Here is a 17,430-nt window from a genome sequence, read left to right on the forward strand (position 1 = left end):
AAGCATTCTCACAGTAAGGGGAAAGTGGGGGGGAAAAGGGAGTTGGAGCAGAGAGGGGAAGAATGGGGATAGTTTAGTGATTGAATTCCCTACCACCATCTGACCTTGTGCTGACCATGGAGGAAGAAGATCTTAGAGGGATGAAATCAGCCACTGAGGATTTTGTGTTTCCTAAATTACCCTTTTCAGAATCTCATACCTTGCGAGGTACAAATGGAAAATACACATCCTTTTTCTGAAGGAACAAGCAATTACCTCTCTCTATGAAAAGAAAAGGGGGGTGGTGCATAGAGGGAGAGAAAGAAACAAAGAAAAAATTGGAAGCAGAGAAATATCACATTTCACCTTTTCCCATGACTCTTGTGAACTGTCCAGGGAGATCACCTTCAGCAAGAGGTGCCCCTGCAGATTCTCCCTCACAGCCACTCATGTGGTGCTGCTGAATTCCACCTCCTGCTGCAGAGTCCTTACACTCAAGGGCTTGGTTATCAGAACCTATCAGAGTAGGTTGATGACGAGGCTCTGACTCCTGGCTGTGTTCCTCTGTGTTAGAGCTCTGGGAGCAGTATGCTTTTATTGGAGTAAGGATCATCTGGTGCAATTCTTGCAGTGGGACACGCAGGTTGCCCCCTTCTAAGATATCCTGAAAATTTAAAGATAAAATACAACAATTAACAGTATGAACCATATGCTCTCTATTTGACCCATGCAAACTTTTGGTTTCAGTTTTCTGTTTGGTATAGAGGGAAACTGAGGGTATAGGAATAATTGTACTTCTGGAGCTTTAATGAAGGAAGAAAAGTAACTGAGATATGCAGAAGAAGTTCATAGGAGAAAAAAAATTCAAGAAATGGAGCCAATAATAAAACTTTTAGTCTCAGATATCTATACATAAATGCCCAAAACTTAGATAACAAGCTAGAGGAATTAGAGCAAAGAAAGACAAACTCAAAACCTTGGTGTGGGTTTGGTTCTATTTTGTTGGTCTTAAGAGGAGAGATTAAAAAAAGAGAAGAAAGAATGAGCAGGGGAAAAGAAAAACAAGAAAAGATATGAGGAAGAAGGGAAAAGGGTTTAATTTTCTTATAATCAGGATACACCAGAAGAATGGAATACAGTTATGGATACATGTAGAGAGGGGAATTTCATGAACCTCATTCTTACTAGAATCAGGTAAAGGAGAGTTAAATGCACATTTAGTTAAACATAAAAATAGAAATTCTGGAAATCAAATAAAAGACATATAAAAAAGCAAGAAAAAAATACTAAAGAATGTTTAAGTAAGACCAGGAGCCTTTTTTGGGGGAGGGGAATCCTAATAAAAAAGACAACCATTCACTGATTTCATTTTTAAAAGACAGTGATAAATAAATTATCCAAATGAAAAAGGAGAACTCAAAGTAGATGAAGAAATAAAGGAAATTATTAGAAACTATTTCCCCCAATCATATGTTAAACAAAACTAGATTTAAATAAATGTATGAATATTTACAAAAATATAAAATACCCAGATTAGCAGAACAAGAAATAATCTAATATCAGAAAAAGAAATGGAGGAAGTCACAAATTATTTTCCAGAGGGAAAACATTCCAAAGCAAATGGATTTACAGGTGAATTTTGTAAAAAATAATGCCAATATTATATAAATTGTTTATAAAAATAAAGAAGGCATTCTATGTAACTCTTCAGATTACTATGATCCTAAAAATCAAATCAAGGTGAGATAGACCAGAAAAAGAAAACTGTAAACTAACATCTAATGAATACTTGATGCAAAATATTGAATAAAATATTAACAAAAGGGCTATAGCAACATATTGAAAAGACTACCTATCTCTCTCTCTCTCTCTGTAAAAATGTACACATAGTACCCAGGTTGGATTTATGCCAAGAATTCAAGGTTGGTTCAATTTTAGGAGAACTATAAACATAATGTAGATCATATTCATAGTAAAATCAATAGACACAGAAAAAGCTTTTGGCAAAATACAATATCTACTTATGCTTTAAAAAAAAAACACATTTGGAAGCATAGGCCAAGTGGACCTTTACTCAATATTCAACAATATCTATTTAAAATAAAGAATTTGCATCATATGTGAGAAATGCTAGAGGCTTTTCTAATAATACCACTGATAAAACAAAAATGTTCATTGCTGCCACTATTATTTGATATAATATACACCATAAAAATGGTGTTACTACCCTAAAATAGTTTATTAATTTAATGCCATACCAATCAAACTAACAGTGTATTGCTTTAAATACTAACAAAACTCACCTGGAGATTCTCAAATTAAAAAAAAAAAGAAAAAAGTAGGAATGAAGGAGTTCAGGAATATCTAATTTCAAACTATGCTATAAAGTAGTAATCATAAAAACCCTTTCATATCAGTTAAAAAAATAGAAAAATTGATCAGATTGGGTAAATAAACAAGACCTAAAAGCAACCTGACATAGTAGCATAATGTTCAATGAACCTAATAAAATCCTGACATCATTGTCACAAATGCTAGAAAAGAAAGAAAAGGAATGAAGTATCTAAACAATGAAGGTACATCAGATCAGTAATGAACTCCAGTTTTTAAAAAGGATATGTATAAGATATGAAAACACGGAAAGGTAACAGGTTCCTATAAAAGTGATGTAACAGAGCTCTGGAGAATTAAGGGATCTTGTTCAGGGATGGAGTATACCTTAATGAGATATTAAGAAGGACTTACCAGATCTGAAAGGGTTTTAAGCTGAAAAGGAAGGGGAAGGGTGAAACCTGCTTACATATATTGACCAAGCTAGTTACCATTGACATTTTTGTAGGCAGAAACCTTGGCTACATTTACCAAACAAGCTAGATATCATTGAGATTCTCCCTCATTGAGAATAACTATGACATAGGAAGAACAGCAGTAAACAGTCTTAGAAATTGACAGGAGACAACACTCAAAGAAATCACTAAAAATAAAAAACCCATGGCCTCAGACATAGACAATGTAAGGAAAAACTTCCCAATTTATATAAAAGTGGAAGGGATTTCCTAGGGAGATAATGAAGGTCTTCAACCAGTCTCTAGATGAATGATAACAGGTAGAACTTCATTCACAAAAGGAAAATTAAAGATAAAATCAAGTAAGAAAAACATTTGTAAATTCTTTTGCATACTTTACGATGCACTATTTTTGTTCTGATTTATTATTATTAGTTATACTTCTCTCATCATAGCTTGAAGTTTTCTAATTCTAGTACGTGAAATATTTTCTATTCCCACTAATAGGAGGGGGATGAGAGAAAAGTATTTCTGAATTGTCCTCAAAGGAATAGTTTTATTTCCTTAAGCATGACAGTAATAATATAACTTTTTCCAACAAATTTCTTGGTCAAGGAATTAAAAAACAACAAGATCCACTATTAGGCTATTCATAATTTGTGGTTCTGAAATTTATTTGTAGTAGAAGATATTTTATGCTACTACCAAAAAAAGGCAATTTGTCAATTAACTACTGGAGCAGTGGAAAATATCACTAATGTGTAATAATGGCCATCTTTGCAGATAAGTGGAAAAAAAATCTTTAGCTCTGTAAAAACTTGTGCACTAATTCACAGATGTTTTTTCCTTTGCCTAAACCTTATAAATTTTTCCCTTGGAGAGTCTTCCATAACCTTAGGCCAAGAGACTACCTACCAGTAAGCATATTTCTATTATAAATACTCACAAAGCCTCCCATTGTTTTTAACCTTTTCCCAAAGCACCAATTTCAATGAAATCTTAACCACATGGAAATAAAAAGAAGAGGAAGCATTTATCAAATTGCTTTAAAGCCAACTTATTCCCTCTGGGCCTTAAGACAAGTGCTAAATTTTCTGAATTTATGCTACCAATCAATCTATCAACATGTATTTATTAAGTGCCTACTACATGGCAAGTTGGTACCAGCTATAGAAAGAAAAAAACCAATGAACCAATCCCTACTCTCAAGGACCTTATATTCCAACAGGAGATAACATGCATGTATATGAGTATATGCAGAATAAATGTAAAATAAATATAAGGGAGTTAAATTTAAGGTAGTTAGAGAAGGCACTAGAGTTGGAGGGATCAGGAAAGGTTTCACATAAAAGATGGTGCTTCAGCTTGGTCTTGAAGAAATTGAGGGATTTTAGGAAACAGAGATGAGGAAGGAGTACACTTGATACAGGGGACAGAGAGTACAAAGGCACAGAGATGGAGAACAGAGAAAAGGTGGATTTGGCTAGACTAAAGAGAGCCAGAAGGGGAATAATGTGTAATGAGCCTAAAAAGATGGGCTGTGGTCAAGTGGCAAAGGATTTTAAAAAACAAAAAGAATTTTTATTTTATCTTAAGGTCAAAAGGAAGCTAGAGTTTTTTGAGAAGGACAGTGACCTCACGTGCATTGAAGAAAAATAACTTTGGAAGCTGAATGGAAGAAGGAATTGAGAGCAAAGAATATGGATACCCTCATACTCAAACTAGTGAGTTGGGTCCCCAGAGGGGAGGTTACTATTTCAAGGATCTACTCCCAAAACTACAGCTCACAAGTCCCCACCAAGGTGCTTTCCAATAACAGTCAGATAAACATAATTAGCTCTTAGTAAAGGCATTTACCAAGTTGACACACTAAGAACAGCAGCTAAAAATATATCCCTTCATAAACCTGAAGAACATTCTTCCAGAAAGACATGAGGATAGAGGGCACTAACATATAGAGTGTAATGTTAGTGGGGGAAACATTTAGGGAATATATGTGTCTAGGGCAACTTGCAACTCCAAAACTATAAGATTTTTTCTCTCCTACTGGATTTCTTAGAAAGCCCCCCACCCCAAGTACATCTTCCCTCCTGGGTATGTGGTTCAGCTGAGTTCCCAGGCTCTGCTCCTCTCTGCAACTTGACTATTTATTCCCAGAGTTAGTTCTCTCTTTATTCCATAGCCAGCTCTCTTCTCAGCTACCAGAGGTCCTACTCATATAATGAGGAAGATGACTCCTTCTTCAAGTTACTATATCTCTATGGTATCCATATCTGTTTGGCATGTGGATCTCTGCTCCCTGGTAGATGCGATGTCTCTTAGTAGTTAAGAAACTTCACTTTAAAATGACTTGGCTGATCTAGTTGAAGGAAGAAAAAAGTAATCTCTTCTTCCCTACTCAAGAATGGTTCCTTCACAGGGTCTAGGTTCTTTCTTCACTTCTGACTCCTGGCTTGCTTTAACTTAAAACTGATTCTCAAGCTGTCTTTTAAAGCTCTTCAGGGAATGTGGCCATCTTCCATCAGCCAATGGTTGGCCTCTTCAGAAAAGGTTCACACTTGTAAACACATCACCAGTTATTGATTGATTGATTGACAATCAACATAAAAAGGGGCAGGGGACTTCTTTATAAAACTAGTAAAAAAAATATTAATGGAAAAATAAGTACATAAAAATATTAAGGAACACCTTAAACTTATAGGGGGTAGCTAGGTGGCACAGTGGATGGAATATTAGGCCTGGAGTCAGGAACACTAAGTTCAAATCCAGCCTCAGACTAGGTGGGTGACCCTTGGCAAGTCACTTGACCCTGTTTGACTTAGTTTCTTCATCTGTAAAACAAGCTGGAGAGGGAAATGGCAAGCCATTCCAGTATCTTTGCCAAGAAAATCCCCAAAAAGGGACATGAAGAATTGGACATGACTGAAAAAATGATTAAACAACAACAAAACTAAAAAGAAAAGCTGGCAAAATAGTTACTATCAAAACTATCAGGCACAACACACCAAAAACCTCTGAAAATGGTTCATGGAATAGAATAGATTTGCAAAACATCCAACCAAATTTATGCAAATGATTAGTGTTTGATGAATCTTTAGAAAATAAAGTTTAGGAAAAGTATTCATTATTTAATAAATGTACTTGGCAAAAATGTTGTTGATTCTCCACTTCCAGTTTCTGTGGCAGAAGTAGACAAAGCAGCACTTCAACTGAATAAGTCATGTAGATTACACATAGAAGTTGAATTTGGGATAGAGAAATTTGGCCAAATTTGGGAGAAAATTAATGGAAAATTGAAGAATAGTACTCTTTCCGGATGAAAGATACAGATCAAAGATAAGAAGGATTATAAAAGGATTGGGGGGAGAATCTGAAGAGGCAGATTCAGGAAGAAGGAGAAAGTAGTCTCTGGTAAGAGGTAACTAAGATAAGGTAAGTGGAATAAGTAGAGTATTAAACAAATTGATAGAGTGGATTGCTGGGTGGGCAAATTAGTGAAACGGATAAACAGATGAAAGGTAAGTGGGTATGGTGATGGTAGTTGTCCTTCCCTCTGGAAGAAGACCAAAATGACATCACTATGCTAGAAGTCAAAATACAATGTGTCAGACAGTGGCTGATCAAACCAATACAAGCTTGGAATGTTCTATCACAGGTTGATCACAAGTCACCCATATGAACATTTGGGGTGGATTCTCTAAACTTGCTCATCTTGCATTTCTTTTGAGCTACTTCAATTCTGCTTTGCTCATAGAGCACAGAGCCTTCTCTGATGTGGGTATACCATGCTGAGCAGTCCTGTGCCAGTGTCTCCCATGTCACACAATCAATTCCAAAGTTCTTAAGAGAGACCTTGAGAGTGTCCTCGTATTGCTTTCAAGTGGATGTGCTGTGGGATCCATCAGTTAATAATAGCAGCTAGCTAGCATTTGTATGGCCCATTTGCAAAGAACTTTAAAAAAAATTCATTTTATCCTCACAATGAACCAGGGAGGTAGGTGCTATTATTACTCCCATTTTATACAGGAGGAAGTTCAGGATGAATGAAGTTAAGTAACTTGCCCAAAGTCACACAGCTAGTGTCTGAGGCTGGATTTGAACTCAGATCTTCATGACTCTAGGTTCAGTAGTCTTCTCCTCCACACCACCCACACCAGCCTTCACACTTACTTAGAAGGCATTTAGTTATTACTATTAAGTTATATTATTGCAGCTTCAACATTAAGGGATCAAAGAGCTTGGAACAAGATATTCCAGAAGCCATAGGAAATGGGATTAAAACCAAGAATCACCTACCCAGCAAAACTGAATACTTCAAGGGAATAAATGGTCTTTCAATGATATAGAGGACTTTCAAGCATTCATGATGAAAAGACCAGAACTGAAGAGAAAATATGACTTTCAAACACAAGAATCAAGAGAAGCATGAAAAGGTAAACGGGAAAGAAAAATCATAAAAGACTTTCTAAAGCTGAACTGTTTACATTTCTACATGGAAAGAAAATATTTGTAACTCTTGAGACTTTTCTCTGTATCTGGGTAGGTGGAGGGATTGCACACACACACACACACACACACACACACAGACAGAGAGTACAGGTTGTGTTGAATCAGAAGAGATGATATCCACAAAAAAAATTAAATAAAAATTAAGGGGTGAGGGAGGAAACTACTGGGAGGAGAAAGGGAGAAATGAAATGGGACAGGCTATAACTCATAAAAGAGATAAGAAAAATCTTGTTCAATGGAGGAGAAAAGGGAGAAGGGGAGAGGGGAAAAGTGAAGCTACTCTCTCCACATATGGCTTAAAGAGGGAATAACTAAATTTGGTATGAAAATCTATCTTACACTACAGGAAAGTAGAGGAAGAGGTGACAAATGGGGTGAGGGGAATGATAGAAGGGAGGGCAAATGGGAGAAGGGAGTAACTAGAAATAAACACTTTTGGGAAGGGACAAGGTCAATTGAGGGAATAAAAAAATAAGGAGGGGATAGAGTAGGATGGAGGGCAATATAGTTAGTATTACACAACATGATTATTATGGAAGTCTTTTGCAAAACGACACATATTTAGTCTGTATTGAATTGCTTGCCTTCTCAGTGGGGATGGGTAGGGAGGGAGGGAAGGAGGGAGAGAAGTGGGAATTCAAAGTATTAGAAATGTATGTTGAGAATTATTATTGCATATAACTGGGAAATAAGAAACACATGTAATGGGGTATAGAAATTTATCTTGCCCTACAAGAAAAGAGAGAAGATGAGGATAAGGGAAGGGTGGGGTGTGATAGAAGGGAGGGTCCATTGAGGGAAGGGGTAATCAGAATGCAAGGTATTAGGGCATGGGGGGAGGGGAGAGATGGGGAGAAAAATTGGATGTTACAAAGTGATGTAAAAGCAATTAGTATTAAAACAATTGACTGAATTAATTACTGAGACTAAACCAGAGACATCTTTAGTTTGGAGAAAAGAATTTTAGTCTAAGTTTTCTAGAGGCAGGTAACCTCGGGTAAAATTTGGCATTGATGGAAAAGTTAAAGTTTTAATGGTAAATTTGATTTTATGATTGTGATTTAATCAGGAATGAGAACATGTATAGAAAGGCATGTAAGCCACTTAAGACTTGCCTCAAAAGATGTTCCTTAGCCAATGTGAAATTACAGTCATATCTGAAACCTGGTTATTGGAACTTGTTATTTTAAGATTCTATGAGACTATATTAACTGACAGTTCTTCTGAGTCTAACTCCAGGAATGGATAGCAAGAAAGGCAGTCTGAGCCTCCAATCCATGATGCCAGTAAGCCTGTGAGATGTTGATATGAACTGCAAAAGGTGATCTCATGGGAAGGGTGGGAGAGTGGCTGGTCAGCCTGGTCTGAAGTAGGATTCTCCTGACTCAATTTCCCCACTGACACCTGGCAGACTCTAAGCCTCACTGAATGCAAATTGACAATCTGCTCTTGCCTAGAACTGACATGAAGTTGGGGAGATATTGTTTCTCTGCAATGTCCCTACTCTTAGTGGCAATTTCCTACAGTCAAAAGATTTGTAAGCTTAATATCAGATCCATTAAATTATAGATTGTTGGTAGGGGAACATCCGAGGTTAAGTCTAAAATTAAGCTCTTAAGCTTAGGACTTTAGACCAACAGCAATAAGCTGGGGTCCTTTAATTCTTAGTAATAGTGTGGAGACAATTAGGATAAGGACTTGTGAAGTTAGCATACATAGTGATTATTTGTGTCTCAGTTGGTTAATGTTAACAAAAAAAAATTTGTTTGTGGTCTATATTGTAAATGCTTTAAAAGAAGTATTACCTGACCAAAAGTTGGAATTGTTTTATGTGATATGAACTGTATTAAAAATGAAAAAAAAGTTATATTATTAACTATTCTAGTTATCAGTTATTAAGAGGTGACAAGGTAGACTTGAGATTTAAACACTCCAATGGAATTCAAACAAACCAGACTGAAAATCTTAACCTTTATAGAGAAAATGGTGTATTTAATTGAGAAGAGGAACTTGGAATCACAGTATATACCATTTATCTGTGAGCATTCCACTTGGATAAGAGATTGAAATATTAAATTTATTTTAGAGATGTCTAGAAAAAATAGAAGAAAGTGGAATGAATATATTTATCTTAATTATGGAGTGAAGATTAATTTCTTGTGGTTCAATACATGGAATAAAGTATTGAGGACAAGACAGATGTATCAGAATAATTTTTTTCTCCAGACAACGATTTATCTTTCTACAGGAGTGCTCCCATGGAGGAAACTTCTACCAAAACATGTTGGCAACAGTTATGCAATCTGTCCTCTAGAGTTTCCTGGGGACACTGAAGGATTAAGGGACTTCCTTAGCATCATAAAGCCAGTCTGTGTCTGAGGCTGAACTTGAACTTTAGGGCTGGTTCTCTATTAATGCTGTGTTATAATTCTCATCCTGAATGGTAAAAAGATTTTTTAAAATTCTATACAACTAAGAAGAATATAATTAAAAGGAAAAACAACATATTGGAGAAAACATTTATGGCAAATTTGATGATTAAAAACATCTAAAATGCATAGGAAACTTTAAAAAAATCACTATTGTTAATCCCAGTTCTACTTTGAATAAATGGTTAAATGACTGTTGTCGTTTAGTTGTGTCCAACTCTTTGTGATCCCATCTGGGGTTTTCTTGGCAAAGATACTGGAATAATTTACCATTTCCTTCTCTGGCTCATTGTCTAGATAAGGAGATAAGGCAAATAGAGTTAAGTGACTAGCCCAGGGTCAAACTGCTAATACATATTTGAGGTCAGATTTGAATTTAAGAAGATGAATCTTTTTGACTCCAGGATGACATGCCATTCATTTTGCCACCTTTGGCTATTGTTGAGTTTTTTCAATCATGTCTGACACTCTGTGACCCCATTTGAGTTTTCTTGGCAAATTGACACTTGGAGTTGTTTGCCATTTTCTTCTCCAGTTCATTTTACAGATGAGGAACTGAGTCAGACAGGGTTAAGTGCCCAAGGTCACACAAGCTAGGAATGTCTGAGGCCACATTTGAACTCAAATCCTTTTAACTCCAGAGCCAGTGCTCTGCCCACTGCACCACTTAGCTGTCCATAAAAATGATAAAATGGTATGAACAGGCACTTTTCATAGGATCATACAGTTAGAGCTGTAAGGGACCTTAGAGACATCATGTCTAATCTCCCTCATTTTACAGAGGAAGAAACTGAGGCATAGAGAGGTTAAGGACTTGTCCAGTTGATAAGAAATACTAAATCTCTGAGATGGGATTTGAACATAGTTCTTTCTGATTCCAAGGCTTGTGTACTATGCCCTACATTATGTTGCCTCTCAAAAAGATGCAACCCAAAATGCTAACAATCAGTTGAAAAAATATTCAGCCTCATTAATAATCAAAGACACACAAATCAAAATAACCTTAAGGTACTTCCTCATGCCCATCAAATTAGCAAAAATAATAAAAAGTAAGGAAACTTAAAGGTGGTAGGGTTGGAGTAAAACAAGTGTGCTCATTTACTGTTCATAGATTAGGAGAATTAGGCAATTAGTAGAATTAGCCAATTAGGAGAATATTCTTAAATAATAATGTGGTAGTAAAAAATAAAACACACATTTTGACCTTTGTTATGAAAATACCCTGACATTGCTTCTAAAAACAACAAAAAGCTAGGTTTTTCAAAGATTTTTAAAGCTGTATTTTATGTAATTGTGAAAACTGTAGTCCATTAACATAATGCAATACTCTGAAGTAATTATGTACATGGTTACAGAAACACTTGGAAAGTCTCTTTCTTAGAAAAACCTTTGTGAAAAAAATGCAAAGTAAAAGAAAGTAGACTAAGTATGATCATACAAGGAAAAAATGAACGGTTATCGACAGAATTCTGATAGAGACTTAGAGAAAGAAACTGAAAAGGTGATTTGCTATTTATGTATTAAGACCAATTCATCTCAGTGTAGTTCTTAAGCACAATTATTTGAACTAGTGATTAGTGATAAATTTTCTTAAAAAAATAATTGTCTTTAAAGAGGGAGTGGATCAATTTTCATGTTTGGAAAGGAAGTGAAGATGGAAGTAGAGAGTATTTCATTTTCTAGAGCTGCCTGCCATTTGAATAATGATAAATTAACTCATAATTATTCTTTGAGAAAATATGAAATATTTTGCAAGGATATGTGCACACTCTCACTTGCAGAATGTAAATGTAATGTCCCTGAGGACATTAGTAAATGATTTTTGAATGAAATAGTAAATATTTAAAGATAAATGTAGAACTATCACGTAACCAGTGTCAAGCATGTATCTTCAAATATTCCATTTGATGGTGGACAGGAGTTAATTAATAAGACAAATTTTAGGTGTACAAAGAAAAGAGAGTAGAGTGAGAGTGAGAGAGAAAAATAGAGAGAATTTGGGGTACCTATGACATAGAGGACCTGATGTTGCAATCCTTTAATTTTCTGACTATAGTTAGGGTTGGAATTAGTAACTCAATGGTATTCTCAATAGGCTATTGGCTAACTAAAGATTTTCTCCTTGGCTACTTTTTTCATTATGGAGGTATATAAATATAGCACTTACCCTTTCTAAAGACTTTAGCAGGTTCTGTCTCTCCTTGAGCTTCTGGATGCTGATGACAATTTTGTGTCTTGCGCCTTTGGTAACATTCTATAATCAAATGGAAGTGTAAAAAGCACCAATTTTTAGCATTTTTCTACTAGCTTGAAAAGAAATGCATCAAAAGAGCCAGAAACAACCAGGGGATCACCAACCTAGCAGGAACCTCAAATATTGTTTAGTCCTTTCCTCCTCTTTTTTTGTACTTAAATGGTCATATGCCTATGAATTGTACTCCAATTCTTTCCTTAGGAACCCATTCTAAAAAAAAAAAACCCAACCTGAATCCTTTAATAGACAAAGAACAGCTAATCACCATCTTATTGATACATTTTTCACATTCTTGAAATATTGCAAATCATACTGCCTACTCTGCTTCTCCAAGATATCTAATTTCACGTGCTCTAAAACTTCCCTGACAGTTCTCAGCTAAAGTTAAACAACATGGAGAGCGTGTGTAGGGTGGGATCCCAAAAGCCTTTTTTTTGGTTTCTTTTATAAAGGAAAAGGACATAAAAAAATCTGGATTTTAGGTTTTGGTGCCCAAGAAATGCCCAGGATTCCATCAGGCCAATTTGGTCCTATATTTGAGGTTCCATTTTCTCAACTTCATAGCAATGGTTGACCAAGGAATCATTCAATAAACATTTGCTGAATGTCTTTGCTATGTGCAAGTCATTAGAATGGCTCCTTTAGGTACAGAAATAGAAAGTCCTTTTCCTAATCTCATCTCTAATATAAGTTTCCCATGACTTACTATACTCTATGCCAAAGAGGCCCTTTTTTGAGGAAGGAAAGGGCAGGGATATCCCTTTGACTTGGAAAAAGAAGATATTATCAAAAAATGAGCCTACTTTCTAAAATAAATCATGGGGTAGTATGTTTTTTATCTATACTGGACAGCGGTTTAACAGAATTAAAATATTTGAAATAATTTCTGCCAAGCTCTTGCCCTTCTTTCTGTGTCACTCACGTTTAACATAACATGACTCTGGGAACCTTCCCTTGCCCCTGCCCCCAGTTCTGACCCACACACAAAAAATTATTCTTAGAAATGATCCTCTTATCAACCCCAATATCCCATTGCGCAATCCAGCATCCAAACAGATGTGGGTGGAACTAAAGCTGAAATCAGTGCACTTCATGACTGGCAGAATTCAACTGAGTTCAACATTTGTCTAGCTTCTCCGTGTTGATATTCAACCAAGTCTTAAGGGGTCAGTTGAGGGCACTGAAAATAGAAGCTAAAGCTAGCAATCTGCTGGGAGGTACATGTTGAAATCAGGGACACTAAAAATATTGTTAATATCCTCTTCCTGCAAGGAAAATATTATTAGCCCATTATGTTCATTTATTCATCTAAATGATTGTTCAGAGGAAACTGAAGTAAATTCACAACATGCAAACAGGATTTTAACCAAGAAGAAACAAAGACAACAGCCAAGTCTATTTACACAAGCACAGCATGGAAGGAAACACACTCATTCTTAGGGACTCTGTTGGCTTGCCTCTGGCAGGGTCATTTTTGAAAAGATGCTTTTTAGGGAGAAGGAAGAAGTTGGCTCCTGAATATAATGCAGAAGGCTAATAAAAAAAATGAGCAAAGAACGTCCAAACCTCATTGGCTAACCCAAGTTATTAATGGTAGTAGCAGAAAAGCTGGTATAAATTAAAACACAATAAACTCTACAAACTAAAAGACGTGACTGGACATGATTTTAGAAATGACTTGCAGGCAGGTCAGACCTCTTATGTGGAAAATGAGTCATTTACTCAAGACCAGGATGCCATGCCCAACTTGGTGCCCAATTTGAAAGGATTTCACCATAAGACAAGAGCCTACCTGAGCCTCCAGCTGGCATTCTGTGAGGGCCATCATTTCCTCATAGGTCATCTGGGAGAAAAGCGCAGCATATTTGTGCAGGCGAAGGCTTTTTAACCAGGCGGGAACATCTACAGAATCGGAGACGAGAAGATGGGGAGGAAATAAAGTGGAGAAGAGAGAATTAAAAAAAAAAGAATGGGAAGGGAAATGTGAGAAAAAGAATGAAAGAAGAAAAGGGCAAGAAAGAGAGAAAGAAACTTCTGTTATTATATGTTTTAATATGCAACTTGTATTCATTTCATCTTCAGATTTCCTAGGTGTCCTGAACAGTAACACAACATAATACTCTGGATGAACCACTTCATCATAGCTATGGCAAGAATTCATTTGTCAGTCAGCTAACAAGCATTTATTAAGAAGTTACTTTTGGTAATGTGTAAATTACCTGTGCTTCAATATACTCCTTTTAAAGATTTCAGGTTAGGCTAGCATGTTGGGACTGTTCCTTCAACTTCTATGAAACTTGGGGTGGTGGAGTATACAATCATTACAGTATGTAGTCTGATTACTATTGAACCTATCTTTTTACTCTGTGGAAGACCAAGAGGTGCTTAGATCAAAAGAACAGTAAATGAGTGATGGGCTAGGGATGTTTTTGTTACTTCTACCTCCAAAGCATGGAATGAAGTTGATTATTTTTTGGTACTTTAAAAAACAAACCACCAACCATTTGGAATCAAAGGCATTTGAGAGAACCCAAAAGAAATCAATGGGCTGGTGAGCTTTATTCAAGTCAGATTACACCTAAATGATTCTCTATCATAATGCAAACTCTAATCTGAAATGACTTAAATTTGATGAGTTAAAAATTCCAGACTTAAAAATTAGCCAATCAAGTTCAATTAAAACCATGTTAAAAGTCATCTTATAAAAAGCTATATAATCTTGCTATGAATTACTAAAGACAAGGCAATCACCTAAATCATTTCAATGCCACAGATTTTTAGAGCTACAAGGGCTCTTAGACATAAATTTTTCCAGCCCTTCTATTTTCTAAAGTGGGAAACTAAGAAGTTAAGTGACGTGCTCAGAGTGGCAGACCTGGGATGAGGTCTCCTGCACACTCCAGCCTAGGGATTTTACCACTATACAACCTTCAGTTTCTCTCCCTATAACACACATAAGGCCACAAGCAGTCAGGAACAATATGAAGTGATAATAACTGCAAAGTGGTTTGAAATGGCAAAGGATCAGATCATCATTCATGATGATATCATGAGATACAGAATCACAAAATTTGAGAGTAATACGGTCAAACCTAAATCCCCAAAAGAATCCCCACTATAACATACCTGGAACAAAGTTTATTTTCTTCTTCTGTTGTTAGGGGCCACCAATAGAAAGTTCTGATTTTTCTGAGGTCAGAAATATTGCTTTAATAGAAGTATCCATATTAAATATTAATAGGGGATAAATTTTGTATTAAAAGGCCTGGTTTTCCCTCAGATAAGGACAGTACACAATTACAAAGCATTTATGAGGTTTGCAGAATGCTTTACAAATCTTTTCTTTTTTTGGTAAATAGTATACAAATATCATCATTTGATCTTCCCAATAGCCCTGGGAAAGAGGTGCTATTATTGTCTGCATTTCACAGATGAGGAAACTGAGGCTAGAAGAATTTGAGTGTCTTGCCCAGAGTTACACAATTAACAAGTGTCTGAGGTCACATCTCAGTTCAGGCCTTCCTGATTTCAGGTCCAGGGCTCTATCTACTGAGTCACCTACCTGCCCAGATCAACTATTGATTTCAACGTGAGTTCAGAAAAGTGGTTTAAATATAGATGACTACATTGGTCTAGATTCTCCCTAAGTGAAAGGGAAAAAAGAAGGAGAGCAATCATCACAAAATACTTGTATGTTCGGACCTGGTGATAAAAAGCTTTCATGATCAGGTTCCCAACTCACGCACCCAAAAATGTAAGTTTTCTATTTGATAAATAATTTCTAAACATAATGAAAAGCTAAATATACTAAAAGATGTCCAAATGGAATTACCAGGATTCACAGATACTTCTATGCAGGATTCACCTACTTTTTTTTTTAATATTGAACTTCTTCATCTCACTGCAAATGACATTTCACAGAAAATATTAATTCATATAAATCTTCCTAGAGCTTGTCAAGCAAGGGCCATTCTTTCTATTACACGCATAGAGACAAAAAGAGAGTAGATGGAGAATACTGAAAAAATATGTTGGGAAAAGAATATTGGAAAAGATTGATGGTAAAAGGAGAAGGGGACAACAGAGGATGAGATGAATAGATGGTGTCATGGAAGCAATAAACATGAGCTTAGACAGACTTTGGGAGATAATGGAGGATAGAAGGGCCTGGCATGCTATAGTCCAGGTAGTCACAAAGAGTTGGACACAACTGAACAACAATCTCAAGTGGGTTTGGTTAAAAAGTTAAATAATACAGAAGATGCCTGTTCAAGAATTTAGTGTCATTTTCTCTGGGTCCATTCTGACCATTATTTTACTTTACGAAGTGACTAGACATCAGCTTAGCTACAGCCTACTAATTCAGGCTTAGTCCATAGATTCCAAGTTTGTATCAGGCTTATTTTGGAAAAACACAAGTTGCCATTCTCAAAAATGTGATTTCCTGGTCCAGATAAGTGTGGGCTACATCAAGTTCACAATATGATATAATTTTACCCCTAAGAAAGTATAAAAGTAGATCCCATGAGGCCAAATAGTCAGCAGGTGACCTCTCTGTTTTAAGATGATTTCTTGCACATTAACTGAAGACACACCTAACAGGGTGATATAAGACGCTGCTGAGCTGTGCAGCCAATTAGCTAGTACTTCAGGAACAAGCGCTTACAGAGTCTACTAGAAACTTGGAGGAACCTAAAACTTAGACTGAAGAATAAACATTTCTGACTATAGCATCACAGAACGACTACATACCCAATGCTTAATCAGTACAGTGCCTGGCACAGAGTAGGAGCTTAATTTGATTTTATTGATTGATTGAAACACCACAAAAACTGAAAGCCTTAATGCTTTATCTCTTCTGGATAGTCCTAATGTAGGCCTGGGATGTGTAAGTTCTCTTTGGCTGTACAACTCCTCAAAGACAAGATTTCTGCTCTGGTATAGATCCTTTCCAATTTGGAAGTAGGCATTTAATGAATGCTTATTGACTAACTGATCCTTATCATAACAATACTTGAAGAGGAGAAAAAGGCAGAGTAAAGTTCTGTATTTTAAGCTCATACACCTCTGCTTTTCATCGTTTCATAAGTGGTGTGGGGTACCTTCCTTTCATCAGTCCTTAGAACATAAAAAATAAAGAGCATTTCCTAAAACTTTTGATCGTTCCTTCATGGTCAGAAATCCAAATTCTTTGGATGCAAGACTTTGCAAGTTCCTGGCTGAACAAGACACCATCCTAACAAAACATCCAAGTTTTTTCCTCAAAGTTCAGATGCTAAATTTCAAATGAACAAAAATAAGAATCACAATAATTAACCCAGGATCTTCCTTTTAAAATCTATTAAACTCTTTTGGGGAGAAAACCAAGAAAAAATTTCCCTATTTCCTAGAGAAGTTAATCCTTTTTTTGAAGGCGTATGTCCCTTCTGGACTCCTGAATAATGGCTACCACACAGTTGTGCCATTTTAACAG

The 17,430-nt window shown here is 36.1% G+C and overlaps 1 protein-coding gene across 11 annotated transcripts in view; it reads right to left on the minus strand.

The window, feature by feature from the left end:
• Positions 1 to 17,430, minus strand: part of SAMD4A (sterile alpha motif domain containing 4A) — a 295,052-nt gene that overhangs the window by 57,765 nt on the left and 219,857 nt on the right. For all 11 annotated transcript variants that reach the window (XR_011971822.1, XM_072629810.1, XM_072629807.1 and 8 more), the window contains 3 exons: positions 13,750 to 13,859; positions 11,871 to 11,957; positions 346 to 643 (listed from right to left, as the gene is read on the minus strand). Coding sequence is in view for 10 of the 11 variants with exons in the window: in XM_072629810.1 (XP_072485911.1) it covers positions 346 to 643; positions 11,871 to 11,957; positions 13,750 to 13,859 (495 nt within the window). In the remaining variant the exon portion in view is untranslated. The remainder of the gene's footprint in view (positions 1 to 345; positions 644 to 11,870; positions 11,958 to 13,749; positions 13,860 to 17,430) is intronic.

The sequence above is a fragment of the Notamacropus eugenii genome, chromosome 1 (genome assembly GCF_028372415.1).
Source record: "Notamacropus eugenii isolate mMacEug1 chromosome 1, mMacEug1.pri_v2, whole genome shotgun sequence".
In the NCBI taxonomy this organism is placed as follows: domain Eukaryota; kingdom Metazoa; phylum Chordata; class Mammalia; order Diprotodontia; family Macropodidae; genus Notamacropus; species Notamacropus eugenii.